The 14,547-nt window shown below is 53.4% G+C and overlaps 2 protein-coding genes and 1 long non-coding RNA gene across 4 annotated transcripts in view; 2 read left to right on the forward strand and 1 right to left on the reverse strand.

Moving 5' to 3' along the window:
• SBF2 (SET binding factor 2) overlaps positions 1–2,380 on the forward strand; it is a 467,799-nt gene extending 465,419 nt beyond the window's left edge. For both annotated transcript variants that reach the window (XM_028116744.2, XM_028116745.2), the window contains one exon: positions 615–2,380. In XM_028116744.2, the coding sequence (XP_027972545.1) occupies positions 615–713 (99 nt within the window). In that variant the 3' untranslated portion in view covers positions 714–2,380. The remainder of the gene's footprint in view (positions 1–614) is intronic.
• Positions 2,381–7,377: 4,997 nt separating this feature from the next.
• LOC148162642 (uncharacterized) lies at positions 7,378–13,942 on the forward strand. Its single transcript, XR_015766692.1, has 2 exons — positions 7,378–7,885; positions 12,679–13,942. It is a non-coding gene; the product is annotated as an uncharacterized LOC148162642 (long non-coding RNA).
• Positions 7,886–12,657, reverse strand: LOC148162643 (uncharacterized). Its single transcript, XM_088017968.1, has 4 exons — positions 12,631–12,657; positions 12,339–12,588; positions 8,910–9,006; positions 7,886–8,182 (listed from the first exon to the last, which is right to left on the reverse strand). Exons 1-4 carry the CDS (start codon positions 12,655–12,657, stop codon positions 8,101–8,103), a joined length of 456 nt encoding a protein of 151 aa, XP_087874094.1. The 3' UTR covers positions 7,886–8,100.
• Positions 13,943–14,547: the final 605 nt, after the last annotated feature.

Here is a 14,547-nt window from a genome sequence, read left to right on the forward strand (position 1 = left end):
CTATTTGCCCTTAGGTGAACCTTGGGGCATTTTATGGGCCACATGATAGGGTTCTTATCTAGTTCCCATAGCCAAGCAGGGCTTCATAAAGAGCACAGTCATCCTCAAGGGCTCTGTTCGAGCTATCAGGCCACTTCCCTGAGTCTCGGCTTCCAGGGGGGCCCCAACTGAAGCCTTTAGAGAAGGGGATGGAAAGGGAACAGGGAAGCCAACTTCCTCATGGTGTGGATGAATCTCACTCAGGCTTGCCTGAGGAGCACAGGGAGCTTCCACGGCACATTTGCTGCACTGGTGCAGTGCATGGGAGAGGCCAGAGCCATTCCTGACCCTCTTCCTTAGTCAAGGAAGGCCCCAGGAAAATGTGAAGTTAGGCTCTCCTAGCATGTCTCCTTTTTCTGCCAATGGCCTTCTTATAACATCTGCAGTGACTCTGGGGACCAAAACCACAGTGTGACTGTAAAGGTAATGACAGTATGGTACTGGAGGGGAACGAGAACACAGAGGTTCTGGGGCGATATGGAAAGGGAAGTTCACTGGGATTGATTCGCACACTTAGCCAAAGCCATAGAACAGGCCTGCCCTTCATCTGTGCTTCTCTTCATTTGGTTTTGTAGCTCAAGACCAGCAAACGTGTGTATAACTTCTGTGCCCAGGATGGACAGAGTGCCCAACAGTGGATGGACAGGATCCAGAGCTGTATCTCTGATGCCTGATGCCCATGGTCAACCCAAGCAGAAGAGGGAGGAAGGACTCATGCTGTCAGATAGAACAAAGTGCATGAATCCTTGAGGAGTTGACAGCTTCCTGTTTGGTTCTAAAGAGTCATCCCAGGCCTAAGGTTCTCCCGCCCAGTGTTACCCAGTGCCCTCTTTGAGCAGTTGCTGTGTCTGCTTAGCCTGAGTGAATATGTCACAGAGGGCTGGCCGAGAGCCCCAGGCACTCCTGTGTCTTGCACTAGGTTGTTCTAACAGGGTCTTAGTGGTTAGGGATCAGAAGAATGCTTCCTGAGCCAACTGTCATCTATCCCCTAGGCAAAATGGCTACCACTTACTTGACTCCTTCTTGATGAAACTAGATCCTTTTTCTTCCCAAGGTCATAATTTTCTTGGAGACCTTTCTGACAAGCAAAAATCAAAACTCTCCAAGATGATCTTACATTCTGTCTGGAAGAGGTTTCCCAGCAGAATAGCTCCTACTCTTAACTGCCTGACCTTAGAGATGCTCAGTTCTCTGGTGCTGCCAAAAGGTGCTTCCATAACCCCTGCTTGGCCACTGGGGATCACAACAAGAACCTCAGTGCTCAGTGGCAGGCAAGGGGCAGGCGGGGGTGCACACAGGATTCTCCTGAAGGAAAAAAATGGTCCAGGGAATGATGTAACAATGACCAGGCCAATGCAGGAAAATATTGCTTCCAAAACACTGAATTTTCTAGGCCAAAGGTGCCCTGAGGATCCAGCACTTTGTGTTCCTATGTATTCTTCTGCTCCCTGACAGCTTCTTACACAAAATAACATGCAAAAAGCCAAATGCACTAACTCACAACTAAACACTTGCACTGAACTCTTAAAGAAGCGAAGATGTTGGAAAGACAGAAGCTGGCTGTTCATGAGCGCATCATACCTGTGACGGGCTGCGTAGACAGCGGCCGCATGGGGGCACGATCCGATGCCCAGATGGCACTTCTGCACATGCACAGTAAGAACTGTTTGTAGATTTTCTTTACTTTGGATAATGTTGTCTTTGTTCAGCTTAAGATCTGAGGAATGCTGTTGGTTCACAGCAAGCGGGGCAGCGAGCTCTCTGCCTACAGGCACTGCCACCAGCCGGAGTCAGAGGTAGCTAGATGGTTGTTGTGGAATGTTAATATGTTACATACCAAACTAATATTTCAAAAATATGTATATATGATTTCTATATCCTTGTTTTTCAGATAGCCTACTTTAATTTAATATAAAATTAACTGATTCATGCATAAGATTTCAGTAATGAAAATAGTTCCCTTTTTAAAAATTAAAAAACCACTTTGTCTTTGTAGATTACAAATAAATCAGATTTTCAAATTTAAAATTATCTACACACTAGGAAATAGAACTGTGTTAATATATAAGAAATTGGGGAATAATAAGAATGAAGGATTTTTCTATCATTTTCATTTTATAAATTGCCACCTGTGAAAATGATTTTTGCACATTATTTGTATTTTTTCTTTGTATATGAAATAATTTTTGTACTTTGTAAAATACGGAGCCCATTGTACCTTCAGCTATTTGAGACTGTACACAGTGCTTCTTTTATAACTGGATTCTTTTAACTTTCGTAAAGGTGTTACATGCCTTACATTCACTAACCACCTTGAATTAAATTTATTTCTTAAGAAAAAGCATCCTCATTTGCTGTGAAATAAAACTCACACTGTAGTACACAGTACTCAGAAGGCAACATTCAGGATTTATATATGAGACTAAAAGTTCAAGGGTGAAACGGCCCATTCCATGCCTTGCTTACAAGGTCAGCAGACACACTGGACACGCTGGCCTGAGCTTCGGGGCTCTGGACACACTGCCGCCGAGTTTAGGTAAGAGACCTGAAGCTGCTCTTCCCGCCCTGTGTCTCTCATGAGCGGTGTGAAATTGGTGGAGTCCTTTATGTCTTCTGGGTCACAGGTTTGCCACCTATGGTATGTGGCAATTTGTGAGAATTTTAGGCAGGATAATCTGAACTCTAGTCGGGTGGCTGGCTTTTCCGTTCCAGGAAATCGTTAGCACAAATGAAGGATCGGTGATTTCAGTTCTGGACAACGCTTCTTCTAGTTAAAGCCTTCAGTTCACCTTGGGGACTGTAGCTACATCTCCACATGGAGCCAACAGAATGCCGCTTCTCACTCAGGGCTGAACCGCTAAGTCTTTTGATATCCAGGAGCCCTCTCTGAGCCAGGCAGAATGGGCCCCCGGAGCCTCCAGATTCCCTCAGTCTAGAGGCTCAGGTGATCCAGGCGGGGGCCCTCAGCCTTCATTGGTCCCAGGATTCTGCCCCCGCCCCTCAAATAGCTGTGTCCCTGAAATTCAATCATAAGGGAAACCACTGAGATTGGGGGTTGAGCACAAGAATATCCAGATGCCCTTCATTCCTCAGGTCTTAGCTGTGAGGGGGAGAAGTGCACTGGATTCCAAGGAAGAAAGACTATGGCCTGGCCCCTTGTAAGAAGCCTATCCGCCACCACCCCTCACCTATGGCGCTTGTGACAAAGCCTTTCTATGGCTGGGCTCTTGAAAGATGCAGATCTTGAAAGCGCATTATACAGGTCCCGCTCCCCAAACCCTGAGCCCAAGTTCTTTAGTCTCACTTCCAAAGCCCTCCGCCCAGTGGCCTCCATTCCAGAGCTAGAGCTTAAACTGTTAATGGCCCGGTACATTTGCTTCTCAACAGAAATTGACATTTCTAGATATTTCATTGGGGGTTCTCTTAAGAGTTATTAAGTAACCCCATCATCCCATAAAGAATTTCTGAACAATGTCAAGCTGATAACGAGCAACAGCAACTGGAGCTATGAATTAAGCAAAGAATAAGGCAGTATTGAGGAAGAGAGAGGGCTTCGAGCAGCACTGTCAAATAGATACATAATGCAAGCCATATAATGTATCTTTTTTAAAGTAAAAAGAAATAGATGGAATTGATTTTAATAACATTTCATCTTATTTTTGATATATTTTACTTAACCCAGTATATCAAAAATATTATTTCAACATGTAATCAATCCAAAAAATTATTAATGCTATATTCTCATGCAGTTTACTCATTTCCCTTAGCCCCACTCAGGCTCAATCCCAGAGATAGTATTTCCATCTTATGGACTGCTGCCAGGCCCATCCGTTTTTAGTACGTGATGCATCCAACAGAACCCAAATCATAATGGACAGTTTCAGATGTCCCTCTTGGTGTACAGTGGTCAAGTGTTCTGTCTCTACCAGAGCCTGGTAACATGCTAGAAACTGTTTCTCAGGTGTGTAATTCGCTGTTGCTGATAGTGTGGCCCTGCTGTGGCCTCGCAGGGGCCTGCTTCGGGATTCTCCCACTGGCACTTGCCATGAGCTCTATACTACATCTTTGCCTGTCCCCATTGCCGACACTCCCAACACCTCCAGCTCCCGAAGGCACGGTAGCCTGGCCCTGTTGCAGAGCCTTCTGTTGTGGGACCCACCTGCAGCCGGCAGCTCTACACTTCACCCAGAATACTGTGTTGTCTGTAAGCCCAAAGACACTGTGCTTTCCTCACAGCAACAAGAGATACAAGATACAACAATTTCTCTTATTCTTTACTTTCACTTTCTTTCACTGGCCACTGAACCCCTTAAAAACCTCATTAAAGGGGCAGGTCCTTAAATCTTCATCGGTTTTCTGTGCTCCACTCTGGAGTGTGTGTAACTGCACCATGGCCTCCAGCATAGGACATCTCTTACTCATCCTGCCTGATCAGCACAGGGTCATTGATGTAATGGATCAGTGTGATGTTCTGTGGGATATCCACATGGCCCTGATCTCTTGAGATGACATTAAGACAGAGGGCAAGGCAGTTTACACAACCCTGAGGCAAAACTGTAAATGAATATTGTTGTCTATCCCCATGTGATTATGAACTGTTTCTGATCCCCTTTTCTAATTGGAATGGAAAAGAACACATTGACCAAATGACTGCAGACCACATACCTACGGCCTTACTAATCTGCTCTAGCAGTGATCCCATGCCTGGCACAGCATCGGCGAGCACGGCTCCTCCTTGGTGCAGCCAGAGGCAGTCCAGCTAGTCCTTGTCTGGGATCCATTGGATTCATGCAGAGGTCAGATGGGTGACTTAAATGGAGAAAGAGTAGGGACCACCACCCCCTTCATCCTTGAAGTTGTTAATGGTGGCATTACTTTCTACCATATCCCCTGGTATGAGATTTTTTTATTTACTATTTGGGGCAAGGCAAGGGAGCTGGGAGAGAGCAGTTTCAGAAGCTTGCACTTGGCTTTCCCTGCTATGATTGCTCCCACGCAGTAAGCCAGTGACCTGATGTGGGGGTTACTGCCCCTGTCAGAGCACATGAGTTCTGACTAAGCACTCAGGTACAAGGGACTGGTGACAGCTTCAGACCCAGCCAGACCTTAGCTGTGACTCCCCTCTTCCCTGACCTCCAGGGGCCCTGTTCTGAAAAAGGGCCCATGACAATGCTTTGAGTCTCAGATGCTCATGTCAATTAAAACTCCGGTGTCTACTAGTCCCTTTTCTCTAGTGAACAGTCGGCCAAATAAACAGTTTTCTCTGGGAGAAAATTTCAGGAATCACCGTACATGCTTGTTGCACTTTTGCAGGGTCCTTCCTCCTAGACCCCTGGTCTCTCTTTGGACTACGGGTTCCAGATCTGCAAATTGGTTCAGGCCTGGGAACTGAGCAGGAGACCAAGGCTTTCCATTGTGCCTGCTCCCTGCACCTCCATTCCTGTCTGCTTTTTTCATTGTAGTTATTAGGCAGAGCCTTACTGGCTGCCGGTTTGCCCCTAGGGACACCATGCTCCATGTGCCTTCTCCACAACTTTCTGTAGGTTGAGCCCCCTTGCCTACCCCTCCGCCATTACTGGCCTTACATAATATATCCATTCCAGCACACCCACTTCTGCCAGCTTCTTTTATTTCTTCTTTACCATCTGCCAGGAAAACTCGGGTATTTCCATTTCACTGAGTGTTTGGCCACTGCTTTTTCCAGACTTCTAAGAGCCACCCCCAGCAGAATCTGCCCTACTGCCTTGTGTCCCATCCAGGGTATTAAATCTGTATCTCAAGAAAGTGCCCCCAAATCCATGAATTCTTGCTTATCCAGTCTTACATTCCAGCCCCCGTAATCAAGCGTTCCCAAAATCCAATCCCAGGAGCATTCCTCTGGCTCCTGCCAGTATCTGTCTGTGGTAGTTACTCTTCTTTCATGTATACTCTCTTTCCTTCATTAGCAGGCCCAGTATGTTCCCAGCAGGATTATTCTGGAATTCAACCCTAATTACGGTCCTTGGCTAGCAGGGGAGAAAGTGGGGGCCACTCCCGAGAAGGTACCAGTTGCCCGGCAGGGGTGAGGCCTCTGTGGCATCCGTCAGCACAGCAGAGGTGCTGGCTCTTAGGAGGAGGGGGGGCCAACTCTGTAAGCCTAGAGGGTCAGGAAGGCTGCAGTACCCGCATCCTCCGGGGCATCCATCCTGATGTCTTTATCTCGTGTTGCAGGGTTCCGGACTTTCCCCACCGGGGCCTGACCTTCACATAACTACCTAGGCTGAGCGTTCATACTTATCTGTGCAACTCTTATCTTCAGCCTGCCACTCAGCTATGTCTGATCTGCACTGCCAGAGATAAGCGCTTCTTCGTCAACTTCCATGGAGGCTTGCAGGCTGGCACACTTGCCCAGCAACTGCTTGTCTGTGGCCGGTGGTCCTTCTGCAGACCATCAGCCTGCACTCATGGCAACCAGCCAGTTTTGGGGCACTGTTCCACACCCCCCCCCGCCTTATTTTTTTAAATGCCTGGATGATCACACCTACCATAACATCCCCCTCCCCTAGGAAGTTTCCCCGGGTCCTCACCAGTGTGAACTCTTTAGCATTTGAGCCACTGCCTTGTTCTAGGGACTGTCTGGGGCCCCATCAACCAGGATGACATCCTCTTGGCCATCCCCTGGGACAGTCCCAGACCCCCATCTTGCCACTGTTTCCTCAGACCACTTGTGGGAGTCCTGGTCCTTCTACAAAGACAGGACTCGCTATGTGCAAAAGACTGACGGGGGCGGGGGAACGCCCGTGAGGGAAGATGAGCAGGGCACAGTTCGCAGGCAGGTTGGGATGTAGGTTTGACCTCTGTGAACAAGAGACAGAAGGATGGAAGGTGGAATGGAAGAGTGTGAGGCTGCAGTTTGGATCTAAAAGGAGCAAGGCCAACGGGGAGCCCTTGTGCCAAGACCACCTGTCAGAGAAACCTTGTATCTCCCAAGAAGGAACCCACCTTAGTCATTGGCCAAAAGCAGCCTGTGGGCCTCAGCACAAACCCTGAGGATATCAGAGCGCAGCCACGGGGGCCAGTCTAAAATCTGAGAGGTGCATTTTCATGGCCACCACCCAAGTTCTAGGGGTTTCTCTCCATTGGAGCTCTAGACCCAAAGGAACAAAGGTGTCTGCATTTCCCACCTGACGGCAGTATATACGAAAGCTCCCAGCTCTGTCACATACTAGCTTTTTTGGCCTAACTTCTCTAGCCTTATTTTCCTCACCTATAAAATGGGAATAGAAGTTGTGATGATATGTATGAAAGTACCCAGCACAAATGAATTCTCAATATATCATTTGAATCAGATTTATTCAAATATGTAATAAACACCTAGCACAGGCTGGGTCCCAAGGAGTCTCTGGATGAGTAAGAGACAGACATGCCCAAAGAGTCAGAAAGAGACAGACCATCTGTGGTGTGCAGAATAATGCCCACCACCCCCGAACACATCCACGGCCACATCCCCAGAATTTGTGAACAAGCTACCTGATGTGGCAAAGGAGAATTAAGGTTGCAGATGAAAATAAGGCTGCAGGAATCAGCTGACCTCAAGAGATCTTCCTGACACGCCCAGCGTCATCACAAGCGTCCTTGTTAAGTGGAGGAAGGAGGCGGAAGTGAGTGGCAGAGAGACACAACGCAAGAGACATGGCCAGTCACTGCAGGCTTTGAAGATGGAAGGGGCCAAGGAATGTGGGCAGCCTCTGGAAGCTGGAAAAGGCAAGAAAACATCCTCCCTTAAAGCCTCCAGAAGGAATGCAGCCATGCGAACACCTGGAGGTTTGCCCAGTGAGACCCATTTGGACTTCAGACCTTCAGAACCGTAAGATAATAAATCTGGGGTTTTTTATTTTGTTATATAAGTTAACCCCTTTATTATAGGCTAGCGATGTTTCAAATGGTGGAGCTTCTACTGGTCTTTCAACTCCTCAGTCTTCAGATGGCAGACTTTACTGTGATGGCAGGAATGGTTTTGTGGGTCCAGGCACCACCTGTTTTAGGTTTTCATGCACGAACCCCGTGCCAGATCCCCACAGCTCATCTCTTTATCTTGGTTTTGCCGCAGGAGGAGCAGGTGTACTTGGCATGCTGGCTTATTTCAGCTTTCCTCACCATTTTCCTGAGGGAGGCACCACAACAGATCCCACATTTAGCAGCAGTCCTGCCCTTCTTGGTGCGCTTAGCCATGTCACCACAGACGAGATGAGGGCATGCCTGTTCACACATGTACTCTTGCACGCATGCCCACTCTAGTGACACAGGCCCACCTGTCACCTACAGTCCACCTGTTTCTGGTGACCTCTCTCAACATCCACATTTCCTAGGGGCAGCTGAGTTTGGCAGGTGGGGTTGGGCGTCCCTGCTGTGACCCCATCACTAGAGGCCTCACCAGTGGGAGGCAGCTGGAGGTCATTTCACTGCAGGGCCTTTAGTAGGCGAGGTGCCAGGGCAAGCCTGACCGGGTGCGCATTTCCCCCAAACCTCCCACTGTGGGATGGAGCCTACCATGAACAGGGCAGTCACCCAAAACCACAGAGGGTCCCATTATTCAGTCAGTCAGTACATTTATTGGTACTTGCTGTGCCAATACCTGTTCCGAGACTACTTTGGACCCCAAGTCAAAGAAGCCATTACGCATACCTGCAAGGTCAGCTGTGCAGCGTAATCAGAACCGTGACCAGGTGGGGACAGCTAGGGGCCGGCAGAAAAATGGGAGGAGACCCTAGCCCAGCCCCGGGGCATCAGAGAAGACCTCCCAGCGTGAAAGACTGACGTGACTGGAGTCATTTGAAAACAGAGTCGGGAGAATCCGCCTCACCTGCCCGTGTTTGACCCGGGCAACGCACCTGTTGTTTGAAGCAATCGTCCACAAAGTCAACAGGACAGCAGGCCTCCTGGCCATAAAACTCTTGGCTGTGGGCTTCGGGAAGACAGAGCAGGTCACTAAAGCATACCAGGAATAGTTCCATTTGTTAACCCAATAGTCAACCAGTGCACACCCCACAGCGGTGCGGTCTGGCAGCACCGAGTCACGGAATCCCTCCCTTCCTCTCTCTGGTGGAGCCCCTTGCTGTCACCCGAAGGCAGGACACTTCTCTGGTTACAGCCAGAGTCTGTGCCCCCCACACTGCAATTCCTGGGTCCCAAATACACACTCGTTTGCCTCTTGTTGTGGCTCTTTATTTTCAGGTTAACACCTGAATACATGACATGGAGGCTAAGTCTTAGGACAAGAAGGAGCTAGCTGGGCAAAGGGGAAGGGGAGGAGGGCGAGGAAAGGCAGTTAAGCCAGGACGGGACATGTGTTTAGAAAGCCCTCCCTGGTGAAGATGCGCAGGGGGACTGGGAAGGCGGGGGGGCGGGGGGGCAGCCGGGGCTATTGTGGTTGTTCAGATCTGAGAAGGCAGGCAGCGGGGCTGGAGAGACGTTCCCGAGGTGGCATGTGTAGAGGGGCCTACCTGCTGGGGACAGTGGGGAGAGAGGGGAGAGGGACCTGAAATCGGCCACAGCCTCCGAGTCCCGTGGAGGAAAGACGGCCGGGCAGACAGCAGAAGCCTGGGCCCTGGCTCCACGGGCAGGCCGCACACTTCCGCAGAGGCCCTGCCGGAGAGGGGGTAGGGGGCAGCGCTGCCAGGCTCTGGGAGGGCTTGTGTCCCACAGCGTCAGGCAGGCGGCCTCCTGCCCAAGTCACAGACACATGGTGCGACTTGATGGAGAGAAATCGAGTAGCCATTCTGCTCTGCAGCTGAGGGCTCCCTGCTTTGGAGAGAGAGGTCAGATGCCCACGTCGGCCGGTAGTGTCTGATGGAGACGGGCTGGAAGCCAGGCCTGAGTGACTGTGCCCCACTCTCACCCTCCCCAGGCATCATCCTTCAACCAGGCCAGTCCTGGCACCAGAGAAAGGAGATTAGCGGGGACCCGTGACCTCCACCTCTCACCCAGCCAGGCCAGGCCACTTAGAGGCCATCCAAGGCCAGGAGCACACTGCCATGACGTCACCCTCCTGGGGACTTGACCAGGACGTCAGGTTTCCTCTGCGGGGGGAATGAGCTAGGGCCTCCAGGAGAGGACAGAGGGGCCCAAAGCTGACTCAGCACCCTTACATTCTCTCCACACAGGCCGTGCACCCCACAGACCACCTGAGAAGCATATATCCCTGTCTGGAAGCGAGGGTTCCTGCCTCCCTGCCAAGAAGAGCACAGGCCTAGCCCAGCTCATCCCCCACTGTCACACAGCTCAGCAAAGCTGGGCCTTCCAGGAAATGCACGCCTGGCCTGAAGAAATAAGAGTTCAGGGCTTAGAACAGGGACGCTCATGTGATCCTGGTGAGAGCTGGTCCTGTCTGAGCCTGTTTCCTCATCTGAAATGTGAGGCTGGGCTCATTTACCCCAAAGCTTCAGCAGCTGTGACGCTCTTTCTGCATCTGCTCTCCAGTGTCTGGCCCCATCCCAGCTGAAGGGTTGGACACCAGATGCCTGGTCCCTGCAGAGAGCCCCCGACTCTGGCCTCGGAGATCCACCTCCTCACTCCCCACAGGTCCCCCGAGGTTCGAGGTTCAGTGCAGCCCCAGCCAGAGGAATGTGAGCCATTCCCGGCATCTCCTCCCCTGTGGCCAGCCCAGAGAGGGGCTGGGGCCTCTGGGCCATTCTGACAGGAAATTAGCTGGGCCTGGCCTTCCCCACTACCAGCTGCTCTGCTGACCCTGACCCCGTGTTTTCTGAAACCCGATACTGCAAATTTCAGAGCCTCCTCTCCATTCCCAAGGAGGCCTGGGTGAGCTCTGTCTCAAACCTCCAGCCTTCATGACGGTTGGCTTTCCTGCCCTGGGAACTCCAGCCCTGCCGTGACCCTCAGCAGGCCCTACTCTCTCTAGAAGACTGGTGTCCCCATGTCTGAGGCTTCAGGCAGAGCCCATGTGCAGAGTGCCTACAACATGGAAAATGGCTTGGAGGGAGACAAGTGGGAAGGGATGTGGAGAGACCACATAAGGGGCTGTTGTGGTCCAGCGGATGAGTGGTGGTGCTTAGGATTAGGAAGGGGCAGTGAAGATGTGAAGAACTGGGCAGAGCCCAGAGCTATGGAGGCAACAGGAAAAGGGGGGGGGGGGGCGGAGGCAGTGTTAGCCTGGCCATGGAGGCTGCCGGGAGAGGTGTCTGGGGCCCCTTAGTTTCCTGAGTTGCAAAGCCTCTTGGGGAGACACGGAGCACCAGGGGCTGAGCAGCCCTGTGGGGGAGGAGAAAGGGCCCCAAGTTTGCCTTGGATCATACAGGCTAAGGTGCCTTTCAGATGTCCTAGTGAGCATTTGGATACAGGGAGGAATGAGCTGGAAATGCTCACTAGGGAGGCAGGAAAGTAGATGGTAACCCAAGCTGAGAGGCGGACAGGGGTGCCACAGGCGAGAGTTCAGAGAAGAGAAGAGAGCCAGCCTGCGCCCAAGGACACTAATGCTGAGTGGCCTGTGCGGGGTGGACCCGGAGGGAGCGGCGAGGAGCGGCCGAGAAGATGCAAGAACAACCCAAGAATGCTGTGCCTGCAAGGGACGGAGAAGGGCGGTTCAAGGGGCCAGTGCTGGAAGCTGCTGGACGACTAGGAAGAGGAGGGTCCTGGGTCACTGACGACTTCAGGGCGCGCTCTCTAGGGGAGTGAGGGCCCGATTAGGCAGGCTGCAGTGGGCTGGGAGGCCGTGAGAGGTGAGCAGCAAGAGCGGCGTGGGGAGAACCGCCCTGTGCAGCCAGGGGGGCTGTGGAGTCAAAGACAGGATCTGGCTTGTTAGCGTATAGGGCGAGCGAGACGCGAGCGTGTTTACACGTAGCTGCCGAGGGCCCTGCCACCGAGGCGTTGATAATAGCTGCGAAAGCAGGGATGACCCCCAGAAAGGTGGCCTGGAGCCCGCCGGGGCCTTGCGAGGGCCACTCCGCGCCTCAGGGGCCGAGCAGGAGGGAGGTGCGAGGGCGGCCACGGCGAGGCGCTGTCCTCCCCACCCCACCCCCGGCCCCCCAGCTCACCCCCGGCGCCCCCCCACCCCGGCCACGCTGCCCGGGCCCCCCGCCGCCCCCGCCGCGCGCACGCGCGCGCACGCGCGTCTTAAAGCTTGGGGAGCCGGGCGTAAAACGCGGCTCCTAACGGGTCGGCTGTACTGGAGGTGACGGAGGTAGACAGTCACACACACGCTTCTCGTCGGAGTGTGGGGTTTCCCTGAGAAGTCAGGTCGCGTCCAGCGCCAGGTTCCATCCTGAACGACGGCAAGCTACTGTTGCACTGAGCTTTCCACTCACGGGTTTTCCACGAAGCCCGCCGTTCGCCTCTGCCTGGAAAGAGCCGGGAGCCAGCGCCGCCGCGAGCAGCGCCCTCGTCCCCGCGTCCCCGCGCTAAGCCCCCGCTCCCGGAGACACGGGCAGGCGCCGGTGCCGAAGGGCGGAGCTGGATGGCCACGTCGCACCCCGGCCCTCCCTGTGCGCAGCGGAGCTGAGCGGGGCACGTCACCCGGGGGGGGGGGGCACGGAGACACCGGTCGTGAGCGGGAGCCTAGCCGTTCCCGAGCTCTCCGCGGCTCCTGCCAGCACCCGCTCTGGCTTCAGACATGCTCTCACCCATTGTCTCGTGGTTTCCCTCCAGCCTCTCGGCCACTCCGCCCAGGGCGCGCGTGCTGCCTGTTGCCCCCAACCGCCCCGGACCCCGTCTCTTCTCTGCCCCCTCGCTGGACGGCTGGCGCTGAGTGCCGCCTCATCGTCGTCGCAACTCAGGCCGAAGGCTCTTCGCGAGCTCCGGCTGCCTCCGGACGCCCCCACCCGAGCACGCAAAGGCGCCCTGACCGTGTGACAGGTGCACCTCCTCTGCCTGCACTCCCTGCACTCCCTGCCCGCCGAAGAAGCAGCCTTGCTTCTCTTCCTCGGAAACGGGAACTCCTTACATTTGCCCTGGCCACAGGCTGAGTCGTCCTCGACGGAATGTTCCCTGCTCTCACACCCACAGCTGACCCAACTTCAAAGTACACTCTCAGCCTGTCCACTTGTGACCTTCGCCACCGCCAGCCTGGCCCACCTCTCACCTGGGCTTGTGCAGGAGCGTCCTCAGCGGTCTCCCTACTTCCACCCAACAGTGGCTAGGGGGACCCCTAGAAATGAAAGCTCAGGGCATCCCCTGTCCAGCCTCCCCCCCGTGCCATTCCCTCTTCCTTGGACTGGAAGTCTCGAAGACCTTACCACAGCTTACAAAACCTGTGGCAACGCCTCCCTCTGCTGCCCGTCCGGCCTCTTCTCGGGCCATGGGCCCCTTGCTCATCTGCACCAGCCGCCGCCACCACACTTGTGCTGCCCTCTTCCTAGGACACTCCTCCCGCAGACCTGGCTGAGCTCACCCCTCACTTCCCTCCGCTCTCTGCCCAGAGACGCTCCGCGGCATGTGCGCATGTGCGTGACAGCACCCAGCCCTGGCGTTGCCCCCCGCGCTCATCGCCCGCTCTGCGGTGTCCACAGCACGGCCTCTCACGCACCGCTGCCGGCCTGTCCCTCCCCTCAGAAAGCAGGCTTCGTGAGGGCTGTAACTTCCTGCTCGCAGTCTGCCTCTCAGCACATGGAAGCGTGGTCGAGGCACAAACATGAACACAAATAAGCACTAATAAAAACTTGTGGGAGGAAGGAGCAAGAGTAGCTGAGAGAATGGCTGCTGGGCACAGGGGAAGGAGCCCAACCACCTGAGGGAGGATGGGAAAGGACGGACTGAGAGATCCACAAAAGATGGAGAGAAGGGCGCCCTTCCTGACCTGCCAGGTCCAATCTGCAGGAGGCTTGAATGTTGGTGAGGTTTGCTGTCGGTTTTATCTTCAACTGTCTCGCACCTCTTTCCTGATGATACAGGTTTCTGTTCCTTGCAACCAAAATAGTCTTGACTCAAGCACTATCCTTCCACCCACTCTCCACATCTCCACCCTCCGTCAAGCCTCCCAACCATCTAGACATCTAGGCATCTGTCCGCAAGTCCAACAGCCCACGGGGCCCTTCATCCCCAAGAGCGCCTGCCTGCCCAGAGTCCACCCACCCACCTGTCAGAACCAACAACTGTCCCTCTACACATCAGCCCCTCACAACACACACGGTACTGTGGGGCCAGATCCTGAAGGGTCTTGAACACCAGCTAAGCAGTGGGGAGCTATGGAAGAATTTTGAGCAGAAAAGTTATATAATCAGATCTGTATTTTAGAAATAGAACACTGGCAGCTGTGAAGAAGATGGATTAGAGGAGGAAATCTAAAGCAGGAAGACCAGTTGGGGTAATAATCCAATATTCCAGATGATGAAATAGGGCAGAAGGAGAGTGGCTAGGGAAAGGAAGCTTCGAGAAGACAGGGGAGCAGCCCTGGGAGCAGGCTTGCCCAGATGGGGGACCATCTAATGGGCCTTGGCTTGGCAACCCCCAGGTCGGCCCACGCACCGTGCTTGCCCCAGCTCTCAGGTGGGGGGCTGTGCCTCCTGCACATTTGGCCCC

This window comes from Eumetopias jubatus, unplaced genomic scaffold (assembly GCF_037043125.1).
Source record: "Eumetopias jubatus isolate StellerSeaLion01/CBP00866 unplaced genomic scaffold, mEumJub1_p1.0 scaffold_13, whole genome shotgun sequence".
Taxonomy (NCBI): domain Eukaryota; kingdom Metazoa; phylum Chordata; class Mammalia; order Carnivora; family Otariidae; genus Eumetopias; species Eumetopias jubatus.

Bases quoted from the DNA above. Each gene is read 5' to 3' on its own strand.
- LOC148162643 (XM_088017968.1), bottom strand. From the start codon at position 12,657: ATGGGTGAGAGCATGTCTGAAGCCAGA. The intron at 12,589-12,630 runs GCGGGTGCTGGC...GGGAACGGCTAG, and splicing joins AGAGCATGTCTGAAGCCAGA to GCTCCCGCTCACGACCGGTG. The intron at 8,183-8,909 runs GTGCGTTGCCCG...TGCCTCCCTCAG, and splicing joins ACGATTGCTTCAAACAACAG to GAAAATGGTGAGGAAAGCTG.